Source organism: Oryx dammah, unplaced genomic scaffold (genome assembly GCF_014754425.2).
Source record: "Oryx dammah isolate SB20612 unplaced genomic scaffold, SCBI_Odam_1.1 HiC_scaffold_1, whole genome shotgun sequence".
NCBI lineage: Eukaryota > Metazoa > Chordata > Mammalia > Artiodactyla > Bovidae > Oryx > Oryx dammah.
Genome location: NW_024070185.1, coordinates 71,752,088 through 71,773,968, shown reverse-complemented (window position 1 = coordinate 71,773,968; position 21,881 = coordinate 71,752,088). Strand labels below are relative to the sequence as shown.

General features: G+C 42.9%; 1 protein-coding gene across 2 annotated transcripts in view; it reads left to right on the top strand.

Moving 5' to 3' along the window:
* The window catches only part of EBF2 (EBF transcription factor 2), a 221,146-nt gene extending 200,050 nt beyond the window's left edge, over positions 1 to 21,096 (top strand). For both annotated transcript variants that reach the window (XM_040243332.1, XM_040243325.1), the window contains 3 exons: positions 299 to 484; positions 11,135 to 11,302; positions 18,140 to 21,096. In XM_040243332.1, the coding sequence (XP_040099266.1) occupies positions 299 to 484; positions 11,135 to 11,302; positions 18,140 to 18,171 (386 nt within the window). In that variant the 3' untranslated portion in view covers positions 18,172 to 21,096. The remainder of the gene's footprint in view (positions 1 to 298; positions 485 to 11,134; positions 11,303 to 18,139) is intronic.
* Positions 21,097 to 21,881: the final 785 nt, after the last annotated feature.

Here is a 21,881-nt window from a genome sequence, read left to right as displayed (position 1 = left end):
ATCTGGGAGATGTCACTGCACACTACCCCTTAGTCAGCCACTCCTTAGTGTGAGTTGGAGATGTTGACTGCAAATGGAAAAGAGGAGGAAGGTTTTGTGCAGAATGGGGAAGAGATAGGAAGGTATGAAAAGTCTGAAGACAAACTGCAGACTTCCCCCTACAGCCCACAGTCAGCCTGGTGGAATTCCATAGACTGGGAGCTTTGTGCACCTACGCCGCCATATTTGGTCTCTGCTGTGTGTGTGAGTGCACCTGCGCATACAGGCTCATTTATCTGGGCTTCTCTTTGCTGTCCAGGATACATCCGCAACACGAGCAGCATCTCTCCACGGGGCTATTCTTCCAGCTCCACCCCCCAGCAGTCTAACTACAGCACCTCCAGTAACAGCATGAATGGCTACAGCAACGTTCCTATGGCCAACCTGGGTGTTCCAGGGTCACCGGGATTTCTCAACGGCTCCCCCACCGGCTCCCCTTATGGAAGTAAGTGCCTTTTCCTCAGGCCAGCTCTCCCTGCCTCTCTGTCCCTGGGTTTTACTGTCTAGCCTTTTGAGAGAGAGTAGCATATCTGCATTTTAGACTCACGGAGGTGTGGTCCCATTTCCTGATGAAACATCCTTCCTACCATTTGTACCTCTCCTTTAGTGGACTTGGGCTTATTGGTTTGTGCTGTGCTATGTCGCTAAGTCACTTCAGTCATATCTGAGTCTTTGTGATCCCATGGACTGTAGCCAGCCAGGCTCCTCTGTCCATGGGATTCTCTAGGCAAGAATACTAGAGTGGGTTGCCATGCTCTCTTCCAGAGGAGCTTCCCAACCCAAGGATCGAACCTGGGTCTCCTGCATTGGCAGAGGGTTCTTTACCACTAGCACCACTTACTCAAAGCCTTTCAAGAGAAAGAAAAGGAGTGGAACTATTTATTCCCTTTTTACAGAGCAGCAGTAGATGTGATTTGTGTGGATGGGAATGAGGAATTAAGACTCCATTTCAGTTAACATGCCATATACTTTTAAAAAATTTATTTGGCTGTGCCAGGTCTTAGTTGTGGCACACAAGATCTTCAGTTCCCTGACCAGGGCTCATTGAACCTGGGCCCCCTCCACACTGGACCACCAGGGAAGTCCTTCTGTATACTCTTCATTAGGTACTTTCAGATTTAGTGTTTTATTTAATCTTCACAAGAACTCTCTGAGGTCAGTATTACCTTCTTGTCATCAGCAAGGAAGTTTAGGTACCCAGCAGTTAACTGACTTACCCAAGATCACACAGCTAGGATACAGCAGGGCAAGAATCTGGACAGAGCAGATAGCTTCAGTTTTTCTGTGTAACACATCATCTCCCTTCTCACTTTGCTACATGGCTCTTACCTCCCTTATGTACCTCCAGAGAGATGGAACTTGACTGCTGGTGACTGTGTAGTATATGGAGGCAGAAGCTCTTAATCCTAATCTGTGGGTTAACTGCAAGCTGGATGTTCCGTGTGCGTGCCAAGTTGCTTCAGTCGTGTGCAACTCTTGGTGACCCCGTGGACTGGAGCCCACCGGGCTTCTCTGTCTGTGGGATTCTCCAGGCAAGAGTACTGGAGTAGGGTGCCGTACTCTCCCTCTAGGGGATCTTCCTGACCCAGGGATTGAACTTGTGGTTTTTACATCTCCTGCACTGGCAGACAGGTTCTTCACCACTAGTGCCACCTGGGAAGCCTAAGATGTTCTAGAAAGTTATGAAAACTCATTTGCATGGCACTGGGGGCCAAGCTGGGACCTTGTAGAATGGTCCCAGGAGGCTGAGAGAAGATGCTTTTCATACCCCAGATAGGGACCACTTCAGGGCAAAGTATAAGCCATCATGTAGAGTCTGAAGATTGAGTGACGTGTCCGTAAAATGCCACACCTGATTGCAAGGCTCTTCTGAGAGCCCTCTGTGCAGCTCTCTCTGCTGAGAGTTCTAGTGCAGCTCGGGACATAACGTGCTCAGGTCTGGAGGCCGCCGCTCTCAGGTTTTGGGCCTCTGGTTCCCTGGGGACACTCGCCCAGGAGGTATTTCTGGATTATCTGTTTGATTCATTACACTCAGCACTCTGCTCTGTGTGGTGAAGATACAGTAACAAGTCGCAGAGGTAGCAGAGGCTGGTTCTTCCAGGACAATGAAACTCTTGTTATTGCAGATGTTACTGAAAGACTGTGTTGGGGGCGGGGGTCTGGCTACTCACTGCTCAGAAGCCCATAGGCAGGCCAGGTTGGTGGAAAGGAAAATTTGCTTTATTTCAGATGCCGGCAACCGGGTGGGGTTGGGGGAGGGTGGCACACGTCTGTCCAAAGGCTGACTCCACTACCCCTCCTCCCACTGACAAGCACTGGGTCAAGAGCTTTTATAGACAGAAGGTGGGCAGGGTGGGGGACAGAACTAAACCCTAGAAACAGTAGTCAGCTCTGACAAGTCAGCTTCAGATTGGTCATTGGTAGTCTGACCAGCATCATCTTGTTTCAGGTACAGTTAATCTTTAGTTCTGGGGTCCATTTGTTCCCATTTCTCTGTGGCCAGTTCTCAGAACTGTAGCAGCTCATGTCTGGGTACAGTCTGATCATCATGTAGTAACTTCTCAACCTGGTGTTTCAGTATCTATAAGACAGCTCACAGGATAAGACTCAGAATATTATCTATGGCCCTTGAGAAAGAACTGAAAGTCCTTGACTCTGCTCAGTGACTACATTATTATTATTTAGTGTCCTCTATTTCCTTTGTTTCCACATTTCTCTGATTAAACTTATTCTTTGACTAAAGTTTTCCACAGACAAAAAGGCAGGCAGAGGACATGGAGTGGAAAGGGCTGTTTCACAAAGACATGCATTCTGCGTTGTGACCTGTCAGATGGTCCAGGTCAATTAGATCAGAGGGACTGAAGAAAACAAATGGTTGTTTGCTTCATTTATTTCCTTACTTGTTTTTACCTTCTCTTGTTCCAAAAATGTATGGGGGGAATATTAATAGTCATAAGAGCAGTATTAAAGTATAAAATGGAAACTATAAGAAACAGATAAAAGAAAAAAAACATGGATAGGAAAATTAAATGAATCCAAGTGTTAGTGTGGATGCCTTTGGGTCTGTTCAAGGGAGTCATTAACTTGGTTCACAGGCTTACAATAGCGGTCCCCACCCTTTTTGGCACGAGGGACCAGTTTCGTGGAAGACAATTTTTCCATGGACTAGGGGGCAGGGAATGGTTTTGGGATGATACAAGCACATTATACTTATTTTGCACTTTATTTCTATCTTGCAGCAATCTCAGGATATTCCACTTTGATTTTGGGGTTAGGGTTCACACTCCTATGAGAGTCTAATGCTGCCACTGATCTGACAGGAGGCAGAGCTCAGGCGGTAAGGCAAGCGATGGGGAGCGGTTGTAAATACAGAGAAGCTTTGCTCCCTTGAGTTGCTCATCTCCTGCTGTGCAGCCCAGTTCCTAACAGGCCATAGACTAGTACTGGTCCTGGGGATTAGGGACCCCTGGCTTACAAGATAGTAAGGCAAAGAGAGAAACACCGTTTGTTATAAAATTCTACATCCACACATTAGTAGTAATAGTAGTAGTCAAAGCTCATGAGAAACTTGATTTTTCAGTGGCTGAGACCTTGGAGAGATTCTCCCATGCATCCATGTGGAGAGCGGACCCCATGTGCAGAAGGGACCACATCTTAATAGACCCTACAAGGGATGCAAGGGCAGAAGAACCACTGTGTAAATAACGTGCCACGATAACGGTCACAACAGTACAAGTAATTTACAATTACATTCAACCTTACAGTCCAACAAGCATGCTCACACACGAGTCCAGTCAGATCTTCACAAGAACCTTATGAAAGGGGCTTCCCAAGTGGTGCTAGTGGTAAAGAATCCACCTGCAATGCAGGAGATCCAAGAGACATGGGTTTGATCCCTGGGTTGGGAAGATCCCCTGGCAGAGGACATGGCAACCCACTCAAGTACTCTTACCTGGAGAATCCCATGGACAGTGGAGCCTAGTGGGCTACAGTCCATAGGGTTGTAAAGAGTCAGACACAACGGCAGTGGCTGAGGATGCACACATGGATATAATAATTTATTATGTGTATATAATTAACATAGTTATATAATTATATTCATTAACATCATTTATTTTACTAGTATCATCATCATTTTCCCTTCTAAGATATGAAGGGTTATTAACTGACTTACTCAAGGGCTCATGGCCAATAAACAGTAAAAAATGGGGCTAGAACATGTGTCCTCAGATCCAGGATATCATGTTTTTAAATTATTCAATCATATTAAAGATATTTCAGGTATTTATAGCATACTATTGGGCTGAGCCATAGGAAACTATCTCTTTTTGATGTCCCAAAATGTGCAATCTCATTATGGTTATACATTTATGAATAAAATGTGTATGTTAGGTTGAACTATGTGAAACTGTCATTTTTATAGATCAAAAATAATTAATATAGGGACTTTCCTGGTGGTCCAGTGGTTAAGACTGTGTGCTCCCAATGCAGGGATCATGGGTTCAATCCCTGGTCAGGGAACTAAGATCCCACATGCGCATGGCATGGCCAAAAAAAAAAAAAAAAACAGGTTAATATTAACAATGTAGGGTTAAGTGTGGTGATGAGGGAGGGAGAAAGAGGAAAGTAAGACAGGAAGGGGTGGGTGGGGTGTGGATGGACAGAAAGAGAGAGAGTGAATGGATGAATAAAATTGCCCACCAGATGTTGATGGTATGATGTTTCTTACTAGATAATTCATTCAATAGGAAGGGACCCTTCCCATCCCAGCCAGTGACAACTTTGTCCACTGTCCTTTCTTGATCACTCAATCCTACTGCTACAAGAAAATAGTTAACACCCCAAGTCTTCAAATCACCCATTAAAACAAGAAAGCATCCACGAATAGAAAGAGGAAGGCTCCCTGCCCAGAGGGAGGGAAACACATTAGATAAGGTCCTCTTTTATTTCTTACTGGGTCTGTGAGACCCCTTTCACCTTCCTTTTTTGAGGGAAGGTCTGAAGGAATTGCAGACTTGGAATGGGATTCCAAACAATGCATTCTATTACAATAAAATTCTATTCTGTGAAAAAACCGAATACCCCATGGATTCCATTACAATAGATCATGACCTGTATTTCTACCCACCTAAGTCTCAAATTCTCTGGGAAATACAAAAAAGAAAATAAAAGGCTCAAGAGATACCATTTCATCAGTTCAGTTCCTTGTGTCTGAAAACACCCTTCCCTGATTTTTCCTTTTATTTTTTAAACTAGTCTGATGTGGCCAGGGCATGCCATGGAGCAATCACTTGCCAGAGACGTTAAGAAAGAAAGAAAGTCAAGCCTCTTGGTCAAGTTGACTTGCTTTTGTGGCCAATGCAGCGTATCAAAACCCTGCATCTTCACTGCTTTTGCTCTCACACCACTTCAAAAATGGCCAAACAGATGTTTTTTCAATTTCACATACGAACTTCACTTCCTGGCGGTAGTGGTGTGTGCCAAGTTCCAGCTCAGTGCAAGTTTTTATGGCTGAATTCTAAACCCCTGACAATAGGGGGTTATAATGAAATGCTGACAGACCCCTTCACGCCAACAAATGCAATGGCTCGATGCAAAGAAGGATGTGTGCCCAGTGAGTTCCAGCTGGAACCGTGTGAGCCAATCAATCCTAAGAAGCAGAAAAGTGGTTTTTCCTGAACTCCCCATGTTCACAAGAGATTTCTGGGCCAGAAGCACTGGCCTTTCCTTTGGTCTCTATCCGCAGAGCGAGGGGTCCAGAGAAATTTTCAAGTATGCGTGATCAACTTTCCTAAAACGGTACATACTGGTGTCTCCAAAGATGTTCTACTCAGCAAGCTTGTAACTCCCAAGGGAACCACTTCTTCCAAAGTTAAATAGTTACCAAGCAGTGCCAAGTTTGAAACAGGATCCATACAGACAGAATCCAACCTGTCCGCAGGGATTCTTTTTTTAAAAATTTATTTATTTTTAATTGGAGGATAATTGCTTTACAATATTGTGTTGGTTTCTGCCATACATCAGTATGAATCGGCCATCAGTATATACATGTCCCCTCCCTCCTGAACCTCCTTCCGAAGTCTCACCCCATCCCACCCCTCTAGGTCATCACAGAGCACCCAGTTTGAGCTCCGCAGGGACTGTTGCTTCACTTACATACATAGTCTTGGACTATGCCCCCGGCCTCAGGGTTTTCATATTTTCAAAAGTAAATATCAAGACATTTTTTTCTATTGTAGAGTATTAAATGATTATGTAGAACATTTAGAACACAGATGATGATAGCTTTTATTATATTATTATTTAAAAACACTTATTCATTTATTTTGCTGCATTGGGTCTGTCTGGGCTTTCTCTAGTTGTGATGAGCAGGGGCTACTCTCTAGCTGTGGTGCACAGGCTTCTCATTGCAGTGACTTCTCTTGCTGTGGACCACGGGCTCTAGAGTGCAGGCTTTAATAACGGTGGCTCACGGGGCTTAGCTGCTCCAAGGCATGTGGGATCATAGCTCCTGGATCAGGGATCCAACCTGTGTCCCAAGCATTGGCTAGTGCATTCTTAACCACTTGACCACCAGGGAAGTCCTGACAATAGCTTTTAAAAGAAAGCATTACTCCTACCATTAAAACAAAACAAACAACAGAAACACCGTGTTAAGACTTTGGTGTGTTTCTATTGTCTTTTTCTTCAGAAAGGGGGGAAAAATCATATGACAAGAAGTTGAACATGACTTGGCAACTGAACAAAATGACAATTGTAACCTCATTATAGATGCTTTGAAAAGCATTTCTAGATAAAAAAGAAAACAAAATGACACACTTTATTTCTTTGCAGAGGTAACCAGTGGTAACTTTCAAAGTAAGCCTTGCAGTCATGGATAGATATATTCTGAAAATTGCAGCATCTGCTCTGATGCACAGCTAATGGGCTTCTGCCATAAGATCAATGAAAAAGAGAGTAGAAGAAAAATGACAAAATTCTCAAAGTCACAGATATGAAGCTAGGCTCCATAAAATTTATCAGTGATATAGACCTGTGTTCTAAGAATGGAAAACAGATATTAGGAGTGATGTTTATATTGCAAAGTTAACTACAATCAGTGAGGTTTTCCCAGGAATTTGTAAATTTATTGGTGCTTTGCTTTTTTTGTAGCAGAAAGATTAACAGTTAACCTTGTTTACAGGCAGTTAAGCCTTAGATTGAAGAGAAATGTTAATGTCAGGAAAGCTATTTTGTCTATTGCTAAGGATTGTATTATTTTTTCCCAAAGAAGTAAGAGATTTTCCCATTTGTTTCTTTTAACAGCTTTTATTGTTTTCTGCTACATTAAAAGTAATACACATTCATTATAGAAAAATTTGAAAATATGGATGAGTAAAAGGAAGAAATTCAAGAATTTTCACAATCCTGTCCGCTAGATAATGTCATTAAAAATTTGGATGTGGGAATTCCCTGGCAGTCCAGTGGTTATGACTCCGATCGCTCACTGAGGAGGGCCCAGGTTCAGTCCCTGATCATGGAACTAAGATGCAACAAGCCACGTGGTGCAGCCAAAAAAAAAAAAGGATGCCTATCACATCCTATTACACTTTTGCTTTGTATGTTTTTTTAAAAAGTAAAAGTGGGTCTATATTATTATGTATTCTGCTTTACTCATCTGAGGATGCATATCTTTCCATGCCATTAAATATTCTTCTCTAATCTTAGTTTTAACATTTGCATAGTGTTCCATTTGATGGATTTAATATAGTTTATCCTATTGCTAGATATTTCACTTATTTCCCAGTTTTTCATGATTATAAAAATGTCCTTGGATTTTTTTTTTTTTTGCACATTTATGATTACCTCCTTGGAATTAATTTCTGGAAATTAAATTACTGGGTTAAAAGACATGGAGGTTTTCAAACACTTTGATACATATTACCAAAGTTCCTCCAGAGAGGTTAGCACTCCCCTTAGAAAAGGACGGTATCTGTTTCCCTGCCCTCTTAATTTTTTCTTAATCTTTATCAATTTGGCAAGTGGAAAATAACATCTCATTACTGTTTTAATTTGCATCTGATTACTAATTGGTCTGACCATTTATAGGTCTATAAAGACCTTTTGGTTATTTTCATTTTTCCTTCTGTGACATTTCTTTTCATGTCCTTTGCCTATTTTTCTATTGGGATGTTTTCTGATTAGTTTATAAAAACCTATTAGCTACTGAGGATCTGAATATATCTAAATAAATTATGAAAAATATTTTTCCTAATTTGTCATTTGCCTTTTCTGTATGTGTTATAGAAATTTTTTGTTACATGAAAAATCTATCTTATGATGTTCTGTTTAGGCTTTGGGGTGGAAAAGATGAGTTAAATTATATAACTTCCTCATTTTTCTACTAGCTCCTATATAATTTTGTTTTTAAAAATAACCCTTTAATCTATTTAGATTTATTTTTGTGTTTAATATGAGGAAGCACTCTAAATTTTGTCTCCAAATGGCTAGTGTATTGTTCCTATATGTTTATTTCCCCACTAATTTGAAATGTCACCTTTATTAAGTTTTAATTCTCCTGTATATCCAGGTCTATTTCTGGACTCTATTTTCTCCAAGGATTTGTCTGCCTATTTCTATGCTGGTATAACACTGATTTCATTAGTGTAGATCTATAATAAGTTTTAATGTCTGTTAAGATATTAAGACTTCTTTAAAAAAATTTTAATGAAACTTCTGGCTCTTATAGCATTTTTTAAAATAAACATAGAAATTATGTTTGCTAACATATGCATATTAAAATTCCTTTTAGGATTTTTATTATAAAAGTATTAAATTTGTATATAATCTGACATTTTGCAAAAATTTTGTTTAAAATATTTTAAATGGGCACTTTGCAGCTCTGTGTTTATTCAGCTCTGCAGCAGTTTTATGTCACTTGGTAAACATAAAGTCTATCTGAGATGACTCCTTTCCCACTGAGAGGTGGCCATGCTAATAAGCATGCTTTAGGATCTGTTACTAGAAATGACTCATATGCTGAATATAAGGGGAATTAAGTATATGTATGCATGTGTGTATGTGTGCCTAATTCACATTACAAAAACCCTCCTCGCTCATGCGGTATGAGGGGAGATTCTGCTATTGCAGACCCAGAAACCAAGGCGCCATTTTGGTACCCACATGGATCACATGGTATGGCAGAGACTGGATGGTGGTCAGAATCAGGGGTTTCCACGGATGAGCTTTCCTTTGGCCTCTAATTCTGTGCCTTACAGAAAGAGGAGAGGTCCCAGCCACTCAGCCTGTGCTCACACACACATTTCACTGATGCTAAAGCCAAGGCTAGAGAGGAGGCTGACTTGGACCCGTGAATAAAATCCATTCTCCAGGCTTAACCCTGTACCCTCTCCCATGTGCATGCGTGCTAAGGTGCTTCAGTCGCATCTGACTCTTTGCCATCCTGTGGACTGCGACCCCACTAGGCTCCTCTGTCCATGGGATTCTCTAGCCAAGAATACTGGAGTGAGTTACCATGCCCTCCTCCAGGGCATCTTCCTGACCCAGGGATCGAACCCCTGTCTCTTATGTCTTGTGCATTGGCAGGCGGGTTCTTTACCACTAGCGCTACAAATACCACCAACTTTTTTCTTTTGAAGACTGGGATGTATTCCAGTGCTTCCTTTTGCATTGCCCTTTAAATCAGGACCACTTCAGGATGAGCAGTTTTTAGATAAAGCTTTTTTTTTTTTTTAAAGCTTTTTGGTTTGTAGATCGGCTGTAAAAGACATTGCATGGGAGGCATGCCGTATTATTGCTTTGCATATGCAATTGTGTGAACACAGCCAAATGTCTATGTTTATAGGGAGAGGGGAAAAATGAGGATGGAGTCTTGCAAAGGCCATCAGAACACTGGACCTCCAAAATTCACCTTATACTTGAAACATTATCTCACGTTCATGTCCTCAGTTTCAGATTTACTTGTGGACTATCTGGACTACTGATGATATGAAGTAGAAGTCAGCACTCTTAGCCTTTATTATGGCCTTTGCCATTATGTTCCAGTAATTCTAAGTCATATGACTTGGGACAGTTCAGAATTCTGGACACTATGCTAGAATGAGTCCCTGAAACTTGACTATATACTATAAAATGCTATCTCTAACAATTTTACGTGTGTGAACTCAAGTTTACCTCTTTTTCAAGCAAACTGAACCTGGAAGAAAATAATCTTCTTGTATGATGTAAGTTGGTGGAGTATCTGACATTAAGAGGTGGGGCACTTTGTTGTGTAAGTTGCCTTTATTTTTCTTGGAAATCACAACAGTTAGCTTTTGGCTTCCTTGAAGTCATTTTAATGTTAATACTGCTGTGTTTTTTTCCTACACATTACATCAGAGGAGGCTGACTTGCAGCTTTATTTCCCAGGAGCTCTGAAAGTAGAGGGAGATGGGAGGTAATTTCTTCAATGTTAATAAACTTTTACATTTAATGAGGAAGTGGCCCATAGAGATGGCATGCTCCGAGAAGATGCCTACCCTACAGAGCAAATCTCTGGCGCCCTGAGAACTGCCAGGGAGGCAGATGGCTCCCAGACAGGATTACATTTTAGGATTAAAAAAAAAAAAAGAGGTTTCTGGTTTTTAGTAGACTTGATCATTTTTCAGAGGTTGGTCTTAATCTTCTTGTGTTGAGCTTCTATTAGGTTGGCCAAAAAGTTTGTTTGGGTTTTTCTACAATACCTTTCAGAGAAATCCGAACAAACGTTTTGGCCAACCCAGTACTTGTGGATTAAGACCTATCAAATATGACCTCCTGCTGATGCCTTCCTGACTCTTCCAGGCAGAAAAGCACCCGGCCCGGATGTATCTCCTTAGCATCATGTTTGCTCCTCCAATAGGATGATGACCCTACTCATTGTTTCATTTGTCTATTCCTTCCAAGGGACAGGGCAGGGTCATTGTCACATTCAACTTCTTCTCAAATCCCTGGAATCTGGAACAATGCCTGGAAAGTGTAATTTTGCAATCAGTATGTACTGGTTGTATGTACTGAAGAAAGAACGAGACTCCTAGATCTTTCTCTTTCTAAAGAAGGACTGTCCTTTGCTTTCCAGTCATGTCATCAAGTCCCACTGTTGGATCTTCCAGCACATCCTCCATCCTCCCGTTTTCCTCTTCAGTTTTTCCTGCTGTCAAACAGAAGAGTGCCTTTGCCCCTGTCATCAGGCCCCAAGGCTCCCCTTCGCCTGCCTGCTCCAGTGGCAACGGAAACGGATTCAGAGGTAAGCATGCTGTAGCGCCTTGGGAGTCAGCATGGTCCATGTGCCACAGAGTCCACAAAGTGAGAGCAAACAGCCCTGCATCCTTCTGTGTCTCTAGCCATTTCCCTACAAGGAGATGCTTTGGTGTTTTCATCGTGGGACCAGCATGGCTTGTAGAACTGGGCTAGTTCTCTATCCTAGGGCAAGATGGGGGAATAATAGAGGACTCAGACGACTCTGCAAGGACACAGAATTAACTATGGTAGGGTGGTAGCTTAGATGGTAAAGAATCCACCTGCAGTGTGGGAGACCAGGGTTCAATCCCTGGGTTGGGAAGATCCCCTGGAGGGGAGGGCATGGCAACCCACTCCAGTATTCTTGCCTGGAAAATCCCCAGGGACAGAGAAGCTTAGTGGGCTACAGTCCACAGGGTTGCAAAAAGTCAGACATGACTGAGCAACTAAGAACAGAGCCATGTGGACCCTCCAGGAGTGTCTGGACTCTCCAGATGTTGCTTTTTTTTTTTTTTTTTAAAGCTCTACTAGGTCGTCATTGCTGTGCAAACTTTTCTCTAGTTGCAGCAGGTGAGGGCTGCTCTCTAGCTGTGGTACGAGGGCTTATCTTGTTGCTGAGCACAAGCTCGAGAGCGCCGGGCTTCAGTAGTTGCAGCTCCCAGTTTCTGGAGCACAGGCTCAGTAGTTTTGGTGCATGGGCTTAGTTCCACCACAGTACATGGGTTCTTCCCGGATCAGGGATCAAACCTGCGTCTGCTGCATTGGCAGGCGCATTCTTCACTGATGAGCTGCCAGGGAAGCCCTCCAGACCTCGCTTTTCACGAGACCATGTCACTATTTCCCTTAAGGTACCTGACCACCACAGCAGGTGCCACATGAACCGGCTTGCCACCCACACTGCATTCCCAGTGCCATGGCACCAATGGACAAGACCTATCAGAAGCAACCAGCGAGTTCTGAGAATTCTGGTTTTCATGCTGGTGAAACTGATAGCAGGTGCCCGATCGGGGTGGGGTAGAGAAGAAAGGAAGAAAGATATACTGTGTCTAAGAATAAGCATTAATATCATCCATCAGACCTGTTCTGCAGTGATGTCCTAAAATATAATATGACATGATGTAGCACGCATATGATGAGCACATGAGAATCTAATTGTGAATGGGAGCAGCTGATGGCTTGAGAGAAAATTGGAAACTGCTGAGCGCTGGGGGAGCCTGACGCCCCACATTATTTTTAGGCTGCTCCTTGCGTCTTGACATGCAAACATTCACGACAGGCGGTGTTGGATAAAACTAAAGAGGGCAGAAGTTTTGGGTAACCCCTCGTGGATCAAAGCCTCTGAGGTCAGCACAGCCTCGATGGACTGTGTTGACCTTGGAACTGCTTCTGCCTGGTGGCTTTATGATTGCACGGGGAATCCTGAGCCTTGTGTGTTGGGGGGGATACTTGTGAGGGTGTCTTCGTTAGCTGGGGCTGAGCACGGCTCTGCGAGGTATGGCATGTTCCTGCCACATTTCTACCATTAGAGAGTGTGATGGTGCCTCCTCGAAGTCAAGTGACTTGAGAGACGAACTGTGAAATAAGATTTGAAAACCCAGCCCTCAGAAGAGCCCCTGAAAATTCTTTTGCTTCTGAGACAAAGCAGCTGGGTCTACATGCCACCCAGCATGGGAATAGTTGGAAACATCTGTATATTTGAAGGGGAAAAATACATGTATATATTTTGCTTTACATCCAGATGTCAGATTCAGTGAGAAGCAGGCTGAGCCTGTAGCTAAACATCTCCACTTCCCTGTCTCTCATCAAGGGCCAGTGGCTTCTAGCCTAGCATGATGGGACATGCCCAGAACTTTCCCCATGATGGCCTTACCTCCAGACTGGAATAGGAGAACAGTTGCTGAGTTTTAAAAAATTTATTTATTTTTAATTGAAGGATAATTGCTTTACAATATTATGTTGGTTTCTGCCATACATGAACATGAATCAGCCATAGCTACACATATGTCTCTTCCCACCCACCCCTCTAAGTTGTCACAGAGCTCTGGTTTGAGTTCCCTGAGTCATACAGCAAATTCCCACTGGCTATCTATCTTATATATAGTAGTATATAAGTATATATTTTGTATTGGAGTATAGGGGATGACTCAGTGGTAAAGAATCTGCCTGCCAATGCAAGAGATGTAGGTTCAATCCTTGGGTCGGGAAGATCCCCTGAAGTGGGGCATAGCACCCCATTCCAGTATTCTTGCCTGGGAAATCACATGGACAGAGAAGCCTGGTGGACTACAGCCCACGGGGTCGCAAAGAGTCAGATGGGACTTAGCAACTAAACAACAACATAGCTGATTAACAGTTAGTTTTAGGTGAACAGAGAAGGAACTCAGCCATACATACACATATATTCATTCTCCCCCCAAACTCCGCTCCCAACCAGGCTGCCACATAACATTGAACAGAGTTCCCTGTGCTGTACAATAGGTCCCTGCTGGTTATCCATTTTAAGTATAACAATTGCTGAATTTTTGCCACATCTTCCCCTTCCCCACCACCTCTTCAGCAGTGATGTCTCCCCTTTCCAAGTCTTATGGTTTTAGTCATGTCCCTTAAATCTGGCGGGGGCCACACAGGGCTCATCAGGGAAATGCGGAGTGAGAGGCCCAAGAAGGGCTAAGGGTGAGTGCAAGTGTCAGAGGAGGAAAGGGAAGGTATGGCTTTTTTTCTCCCTCCAGGCAACTCTTGCCAATATTTTCAGCTTCACTTGGAGGAAGAAAAGTATAACTTGACTGCCACCTGCCACCCCTCTCTCACTCAGGGACTGAGTTGGGGACCAGAGCTAGTTGACTCAGATTTTTTGGGTCTTTGGTATCCAGGGTGGCCCACCTAGGAGTCCTACCTGGCTCTTGGCCCTCAGAGAGGCCAGGACAAATTTTTCACTGGCTGCCATGGCCTGGAATCCCCACTGTGCTGGTGGCTGCATGCCCAAGGCCCTCTGTGGTCCTCTGATCAGAATGGAGTTGTGTGACCCTATGGACTGTAGCCCACCAGGCTTCTCTATCCATGGGGTTCTCCAGGCAAGAAAACTGGAGTGGGTTGCCCTTCCCTCCTCCAGGTTGGAGTCTTAAAACTCCCTCCAAATTCCCTTGGTAGTTTGAACCTTAAGACAGAGGAGGAGGATGGGGAGGGGCTGGAGAAGGAAAAGGTGGAAGAGAAGGAGAAAAGAATAAAAAGGACACTTAAATTAGGAATTGGAGACTAAAAAACTTAGAAAGAACTATGAAAATATAAAGTTGTGTATGTAGGAATAAGAGAGAATTCTTCGGAGAACCTCAAAGACTACCCACGGTGGGAAGAACGCTGGAACAATGGAACATGACATTAATCAGAGTTCCCTGTTCTACACTGTATGTCCTTGTATATGAACTTGACTTCATCAGATATTGCTGGAATTGGAGCTCAGCCTCCCACATGCTGGGGCATCCATACTAGTCACTGTCATCCAAGAACCTGGGGTTCCTAGACTGTTAAACAGGAGAACTGATTGCTCTCTCTCAAGGTTGTTGAGAAGTTACATGTGTGAAGAAATAGGAAAAGCGAAGGACGTGCCCAGCAGAGAGAGGCTGGGGCTGACAAAGGATGCCTTCCAGAAGGCTTCACTCCAGTTTTTCCTCATTTGGACCAGGTGACCAGCAGTTCAAGGTCCAGCAACACCAGGTGTCCCGTTGGTGCAGAGACAGAGAGAGCCGAGCTGACCTTGAATGTGCTGCCCACAGCCACTGAATGAAGGGATCCTGGGGTGGCAGTGGCTGAATGGCAGGATACTCCATCTCTTTAGGGACAGACAGTGGGAGAGTGAAAAGGTGGTCCTAGGTGGAGCCTGAAAATCACAGGCTGAGAGGGAGGTTCTTCTATGCTCCTGCTGTAAGGTGAGGTGGTTTCTGTTGCCCGCAGGAAGATTGCACAGCCAACACTCTCCAAGACTCGTGGACCATGCCTGGACCCCACATGTAAGATGCTGGACCGAGCACTTTACACGAATTATCTTGTTCCAGCATCCTTTGAGCCAAAGGCAAAGGTCATACAGTTATCACCATGTCTAGTTAAGGAGCTCACCCAGGACCACAGAGCCAGTGACTGAAGAACTTGAACTCAGACATTTTGACCCCAGAGCCTGAGTTCTGGCAGCCCTTAGTCTCTCTGGGGACAGAAATATTATAGTAGTTCCTCTCTTCAGCATTCATCCGTACCTACTTTCTGCCTGAACCAAAGAGTAACTGTTACAATTCCCATAAAATGTCAAAGGTAAAAAGAAATTGGACAACGTGCAGTTACGCATTCTCCCAATTAACTTTTGCTTTCTGTCTGTTGGTGACAGTTTCTTTTTTAAAAAAACTTTTTATTTTGCATTGGGGTGTAGCCGATTAACAATGTTGTAATATTTGCAGGCGAACATCAAAGGGCCTCGGCCATACATATACAGGTATCCGTTTCCCCGCAAACTCCCCTCCCATCCAGGCTGCCACATGACATTGAGCAGAGTTCTCTGTGCTACACAGTAGGCCCTTATTGGTTATCCATTTTAAATATAGCAGTGTGATGGGCATGTCCACACTGGCAAGAAGTCAGGGTCACCACGAGTCAGAGTCAGAGTCTCACCCACCCAAGTGCCCAACATGACACCAGGAAGAAGCAAAATCCATGAAATATGTTTTTCTCCAGACATGCAGTGGATCTTGTTCTCGGAGAGGCTCTGCCCTTTTAATAAGCCCTTTAGATAACTCTCTCGAGGATGCAGGAAAAGGAAGGGGCTGATGAGGCTGAAGTGTAATAGACAAGTTAAAGTTGAAAACGTGAGCCCCAGACCTACTGCCAGGGAGCTCAATGTGCCCTATTCACTTCCCCCACCTTCCACCTCATTTATCAGGCATTCACAGTTGATGAGTATAGATTGTCAAGATAATATTATGCACTATGTGCCAGATTTTCCAGCTCCCTCCAGGAGAAAAAAAAAATAGAATAAAAAAAAAAAAAAACCCTCCTACACTCTGGGATAATTACCAGAGTTCCTATATCTCCAAATCATCGGGGAGTGTCCAGAATTGAACTGCCTTTATTGAAAAGTTACATCGATTCAATATATAGTAATACAGGCAAAAATAATTAAGGCTTTGCTAGCTGTGTAAGACCTTAATCCGGATCTCACAAACATTCAATAAAGGCTATATGGGCAGGGAAATAGGCGGCTGACAATCTTGCCTGAGAAGACAAGCTGGCATAGAGAGAAGGGGTAGAGTGAGAGGGAGGAGGAGTGAGGAGGGGAGGGGTAGGAGTCAAGGAGGAAGGAAGGAAGTGGGTGGAGAGAGATGTTAGAAGAAGCAGGAAGAATTTTGGCCATTTGCTTATAAGCCTAGTGAACACCATCCAGCCAAACGCTTCTGTGATGTTTGATAAGCCCTGTAGATGAGGCTTTGACAATAAAACTCAAAGGATCAAGTTCTAGACACAGTGTGACATTTGGACACAAGGAAACTACTCTGCCAGGTTCCAAGAATGTGCAAGTTCGGTGGGTTCACCCCCTGAAAGCCAAGGCCAGAGGGATGCATTTTGGTGTGCGATTTATCTACATTGTGCTGACGCTGCTTTATTTCTCACATCAGAGCGATACTTTGAACCTGATACCGTCCAGACAGGCATTTTCCACTTGACCAGCTGGATACTGAACTAGGGGCTAGGAGGGCTGGATGGACTAGGGCACTGGACATTGCACTGGGATTGGGGGTGAAGAGTAGAGATTGAGGTGACTCTTAAATTAGGGCTAAATTGAGTTAGCCCTTCTGTTCCAGTGAATCAGCATCCCTTAGTGAATGGGCATCACAGATAGTGAAAGTGAACGTCGCTCAGTCGTGTCCAACTCTTTGCGACTCCATGGACTGTAGTCCATGGAATTCTCCAGGCCAGAATACTGGAGTGGGTAGCCTTTCCCTTCTCCAGAAGATCTTCCCAACCCAGGAATAGAACCAGGGTCTCCTGCATTGCAGGCAGATTCTTTACCAACTGAGCTATGAGGGAAGCCCAGATAGTGGTGCACCCCAAAGGAAGATGAACCAGTTAGAAAACTCATCAAATTTCAGCTAGAATGAATAGAAACCCAGGATGGGTAGAAAGTCTGATTTGTTATAAATCATGCCTTGTAAGTAACTCAATAGGCTTGGCACCTGGAATTTATTTTCCTCTTCCAGCTAAGTGATTTGAAACTGTATAATCTAGAAATTATTTTAGTCTAATAATGAAAACTATCTTACACATATATCCATATTACAATTTAGTACATGTTTATATGTCAATTATACAACTCATTAATATAAAATACAACATGATTCTTGGCCTTTGAAGCAAAATTTCAGCAAGCTTTGTGTTATGGTCAGTGATTCAGTAAGGCAGGAAGCTTTGTGTAACGTCCAGTGATTAAGGCTTCAGTGCCTCTCACGGGTTGTCTGCGAGACCAGTGCGGTGTTCAGGCACTTCCGTTGTGTCCCTGACTCTGTGACCTCTTGGACCACAGCCCACCAGGCAAGAATACTGGAGTGGGTTGCCATTTACTTCTGCGGGGGCTCTTCTTGACCCAGGGATCGAGCTGAGCCTCTTGTATCTCCTGCGTTGGCAGGCAGGTTCTTTACCACTGCACCTCCTGGGACCCGAGGGCAGTGGGTTCCCATATCAGCTGAAGGTACCATCACCCTGGATTGTTCCAGACTGTCCATCCCATCCCTTACCCCTCTCTCTGGGTTCTAGACTTTAATGGAAAGAGTCTCTAAGCCTCATGCTTGTGTCCACTCTTTCTTTGCAGCCATGACTGGACTTGTCGTGCCCCCAATGTAAAGAAGAGGAAGAACAGCTTTCTTATAGCACAAAACTATTTACTCTGATGGACTGATAACAAAGAAAGTGCTAGGAGCTCTCTGGGGAGAGTTGCGCCCCCAGGTGAACATGATGGACTGATCTGGCTTTGCCAGGAGCCACCTCTTAACCTGGTCTCCTGTTTGTCATGTAGCTCTGATGGTAGCTACACAAACTGACCCTCTTGGGAACAAGGAGAAAAGATGTCATTGACATAGTCAGTGCTAAGAGCAGAAATGCAATTCTTTGTTACGAACATTATGAGAACCACCTTCCTATGTTTGTAAAATATTTAAGAAAAAAAATTGGCAAACGATTCATGCTTAATATTTTGGATACTATTTGTTTTTCTTTGTAGGAAAAAAAAAGTTGAAAGTTTCTATTTTCTATGAAGCCTTTCAGATACCAATTTAGTTTATGCAGAAAAAAAAAATTGAACAAAACAGGGTACCAGCATGAAAGACTTTGTTAAAACAAAACCTGAATCGAATGATGAAATGTGCTTGTATGTGTGTTTGCTTATAGTTTAATCTCCTTAAATAACAAACAAACAAAAAAAAAACAAAAAAATGGAAAAATTTTAAATGTTTTACAATTATTTAAATAAATAAATGTGTAACTTATTGTAAGTAGAGGTAGAAATTCAGACCTTTTTGGAAGAGAGAGGAATTTCTCTTCCTGATGTAAAATGGAAGTGATGCAAACAGGTAGTAACAAGTTTAAAAGGTGTGTGATTATTACTGCAGTTACGTACTAGACTCTTATCCCCTGTCCCGCATCCCCCTCTTTTTCCATCATTTTATTGACCCACACAGGCAAGAATATGTTCCTTATGTAGAACAACCAGGTACAGAGACAAAGATGCAAGTCCTTGCACGTACACAAATACTCAAACCCATCCATCCATTCCCAGCTCCGTCCGCTTTCTAATAGCCTACATGTCCCTTTTGGTATTCACTCTTTGTGAATATATAATTTTTAAGAATTCACATTAGCTCCCAACATTCTCCCCTGAGAAGTGCAGAGAATTCCCGTCTCAGTGCACCCCTGGCTTTGCAATCCCCAGGAAAAGGCAGGGCTCACCTTAAAGACAGCCAATTTCACGTGACTTCTCCAACCAACTGGCCCCTGCGGAATCTTCCTGTTCAGAGCCCCACATTCCCTCCTCTTTGGTGACCTGCTTCAGCATAGAGATGTAAGCCCCATAGACCTTCAGAAGCAGGTTTGAAGAAGTTGACTGTGTCTCTCAGACTCCTTCTTATCAATATTAGGATGTCCACATCTTTCCTTATCTCTGCAGATTTCCGCTTTCATGGCATTAAACTCACCTAGGAAAAAACTATGTATCCTGCTTGACACAGTTTCCAGGCAAGAATGTGATAGGATGAGGAAGAGGCAGGTTATAAGCCCTAACTCTCTCCTCTGATATTTGAAGAAATGGAAACCTAGACTCTTAGCAGAGTCAGAGGGTAGGGGCACCCGTGTTCCAAATAGCATATTTCCCTAGGCCTGTGACAGGCTCTCATAAGTTCTGGGACTAGCTCTTAGCAGGAGAAATCTTGAAGGAGCTGCTTACATGGGGCTAAGTCTTGAAAGTCTGTGTGGTCTTGGAGATATATCCAGACTTATCTCAATGGCCAATAAGGATGTCATTTTTTTCCAGGCCAGGGTTCTCCTTGTTGACTGACACCACAGTACAGGCTATACACAGACTTAAGTTTGGGGTATCAGGTTAGGATTCCAATTAGAAATTAATGCAGCTCTCCTGAAAAAAACATCTTCAGTACATCTGAGCCAAGTTTAGGTGATGTCATAAATTCTCCCTTCCATTTGCCCACTTCTATTTAACCCTCAATGGTCTTATCTGCCTTTATTCCAGAACTACCCAATATGACCCAAATATTATTTCTACGCACATGATACTCCAAGTTTGGAAACCTGGCATACTTGTAATCATGCTGACTGTCCCTCACAGTCAGGGCCTAAAGCACCAAAAAAACAAAAAAACAAAACAGGGAAACACACAAGGGAACGTTCCCCAGTGAAAAATCTGATGGAAGAGGAAGAGTGTGGATGACACACACCACCATCCAAAAGTGAAGGCAGAATGAAATTAAGCATGTTTAGACCTGGATTCCAGCCAATCCAACATAAGGAAATTTTTTTTAAGTAGCATTGCTTTTAGAATCTGTGAATTTTGCTCTTGCATGAAGATGAGTGCAGTACTGTCTTCAAAATGATTGTAGAATTTCTCGGTAGCTTTACACCGAAAAATGTGTGTAACTAAATACCAGACATCTTTGACCATTCAGCTAGAACTGCAGCAGCGACAGATCTATTTAAGTGTACAAATGTGTGTAAGGATGATGTTTAGTGTACTAATAAATTAAAAACAAAGCTACTCTGTTCTCTTTAGTCGTTGCTGTTAAATCATTCTGGTTCCAGGTTATTTTTGTGCCACTTGAAATAAGTATTTCTATAGGTAACTACAAATTCTATCCTATCTTTGTAAAAGGAGCTGTGTTAAGATTTTTCATTTAAAGGGACACTTTACTGCATTATTTATCTCTCTCTCTCTTTTTTTTGTTACAGTATCATATTCTCCCCCAGTTTTTCTTTGCACATTCCAATATGCATGGTTTAAAAACCATCCCCTTCTCTAACTTTTGTACAGTAAGGTCTCATTTTCAAACTGTATAGTTTCATTTTATCATTTCTGCTTTGTCAGTTATATACAGTATAAAGTTGCTATGCACAGAGCTTTTTGTAAAGACAGCTTTTTTGTTTACTGTTTTTAATGGTCTTACTTATGAAAGAATATCTTGTTTGTAAAATGAATATGTCTACTTCAGTTTTAAACTTTAAATTATCCTAACAAAAAATAAAATTTTTGTACTGTAAAAATAATTTGGAACTTGTCTCTCTCTTTTCTTCAAGTGGGAAAAAAATCAAGTTTTGGATTTATTCTTTCTTTGGTGGGGGCCAGAATTTATACTTAAGTTTGGGGATTTTCGCATGGCTGCTAGTTCCTGAACTCTTGTTGGGAAATTTCACTACAGCTTTTGCTTACTTGGTAAGTGTTCTGCGGTGCTGACTTGGAGGTGAGAATACATATGACTCAAGTATTTTTCTGTATATATTTATGTATCCATGTAGTCAAATCCCTTCATAAAAACCCAAATGATCCTACTTCCAATGCTGGACTTTGGTTATACAGAATTCTTAGGGTAGGCGAGTAGTCTATTTAGATTTGAAACTGCAAAACTGAACAAGTGTTATAACTGATCCATCAGGTACAGGGTGAAGAACTGGAGGCTGGACAGAGATGTGATGTTTAGTTTTAGATCATAGGAAGAGAGAAAGTCTCTAGTGCTTAGAAACTGCTATTCAAAGAAAGCTATTGTGGTTTTGCTTTTCTCCTCGAAGACTAGCTCTCTGCCTAGACTGTGCTTGTGTGTGTGTGTGTGCTCAGTTGCTCAATTGTGTCCAACCCTTTGCGATCTCATGGACTGCAGCCCACCAGGCTCCTTTGTCCATATAATTTCCCATGCAAGAATACTAAAGCAGGTTGCCATTTCCTTCTCCACGGGGTCTTCCCTACCCAGGGATCAAACCTGCATCTCTTATGTCTCCTGCAGTGGCAGGCAGATTCTTCACCACTGTGCCTCTTTGCCAGGTGCCTGCTCAGCCCT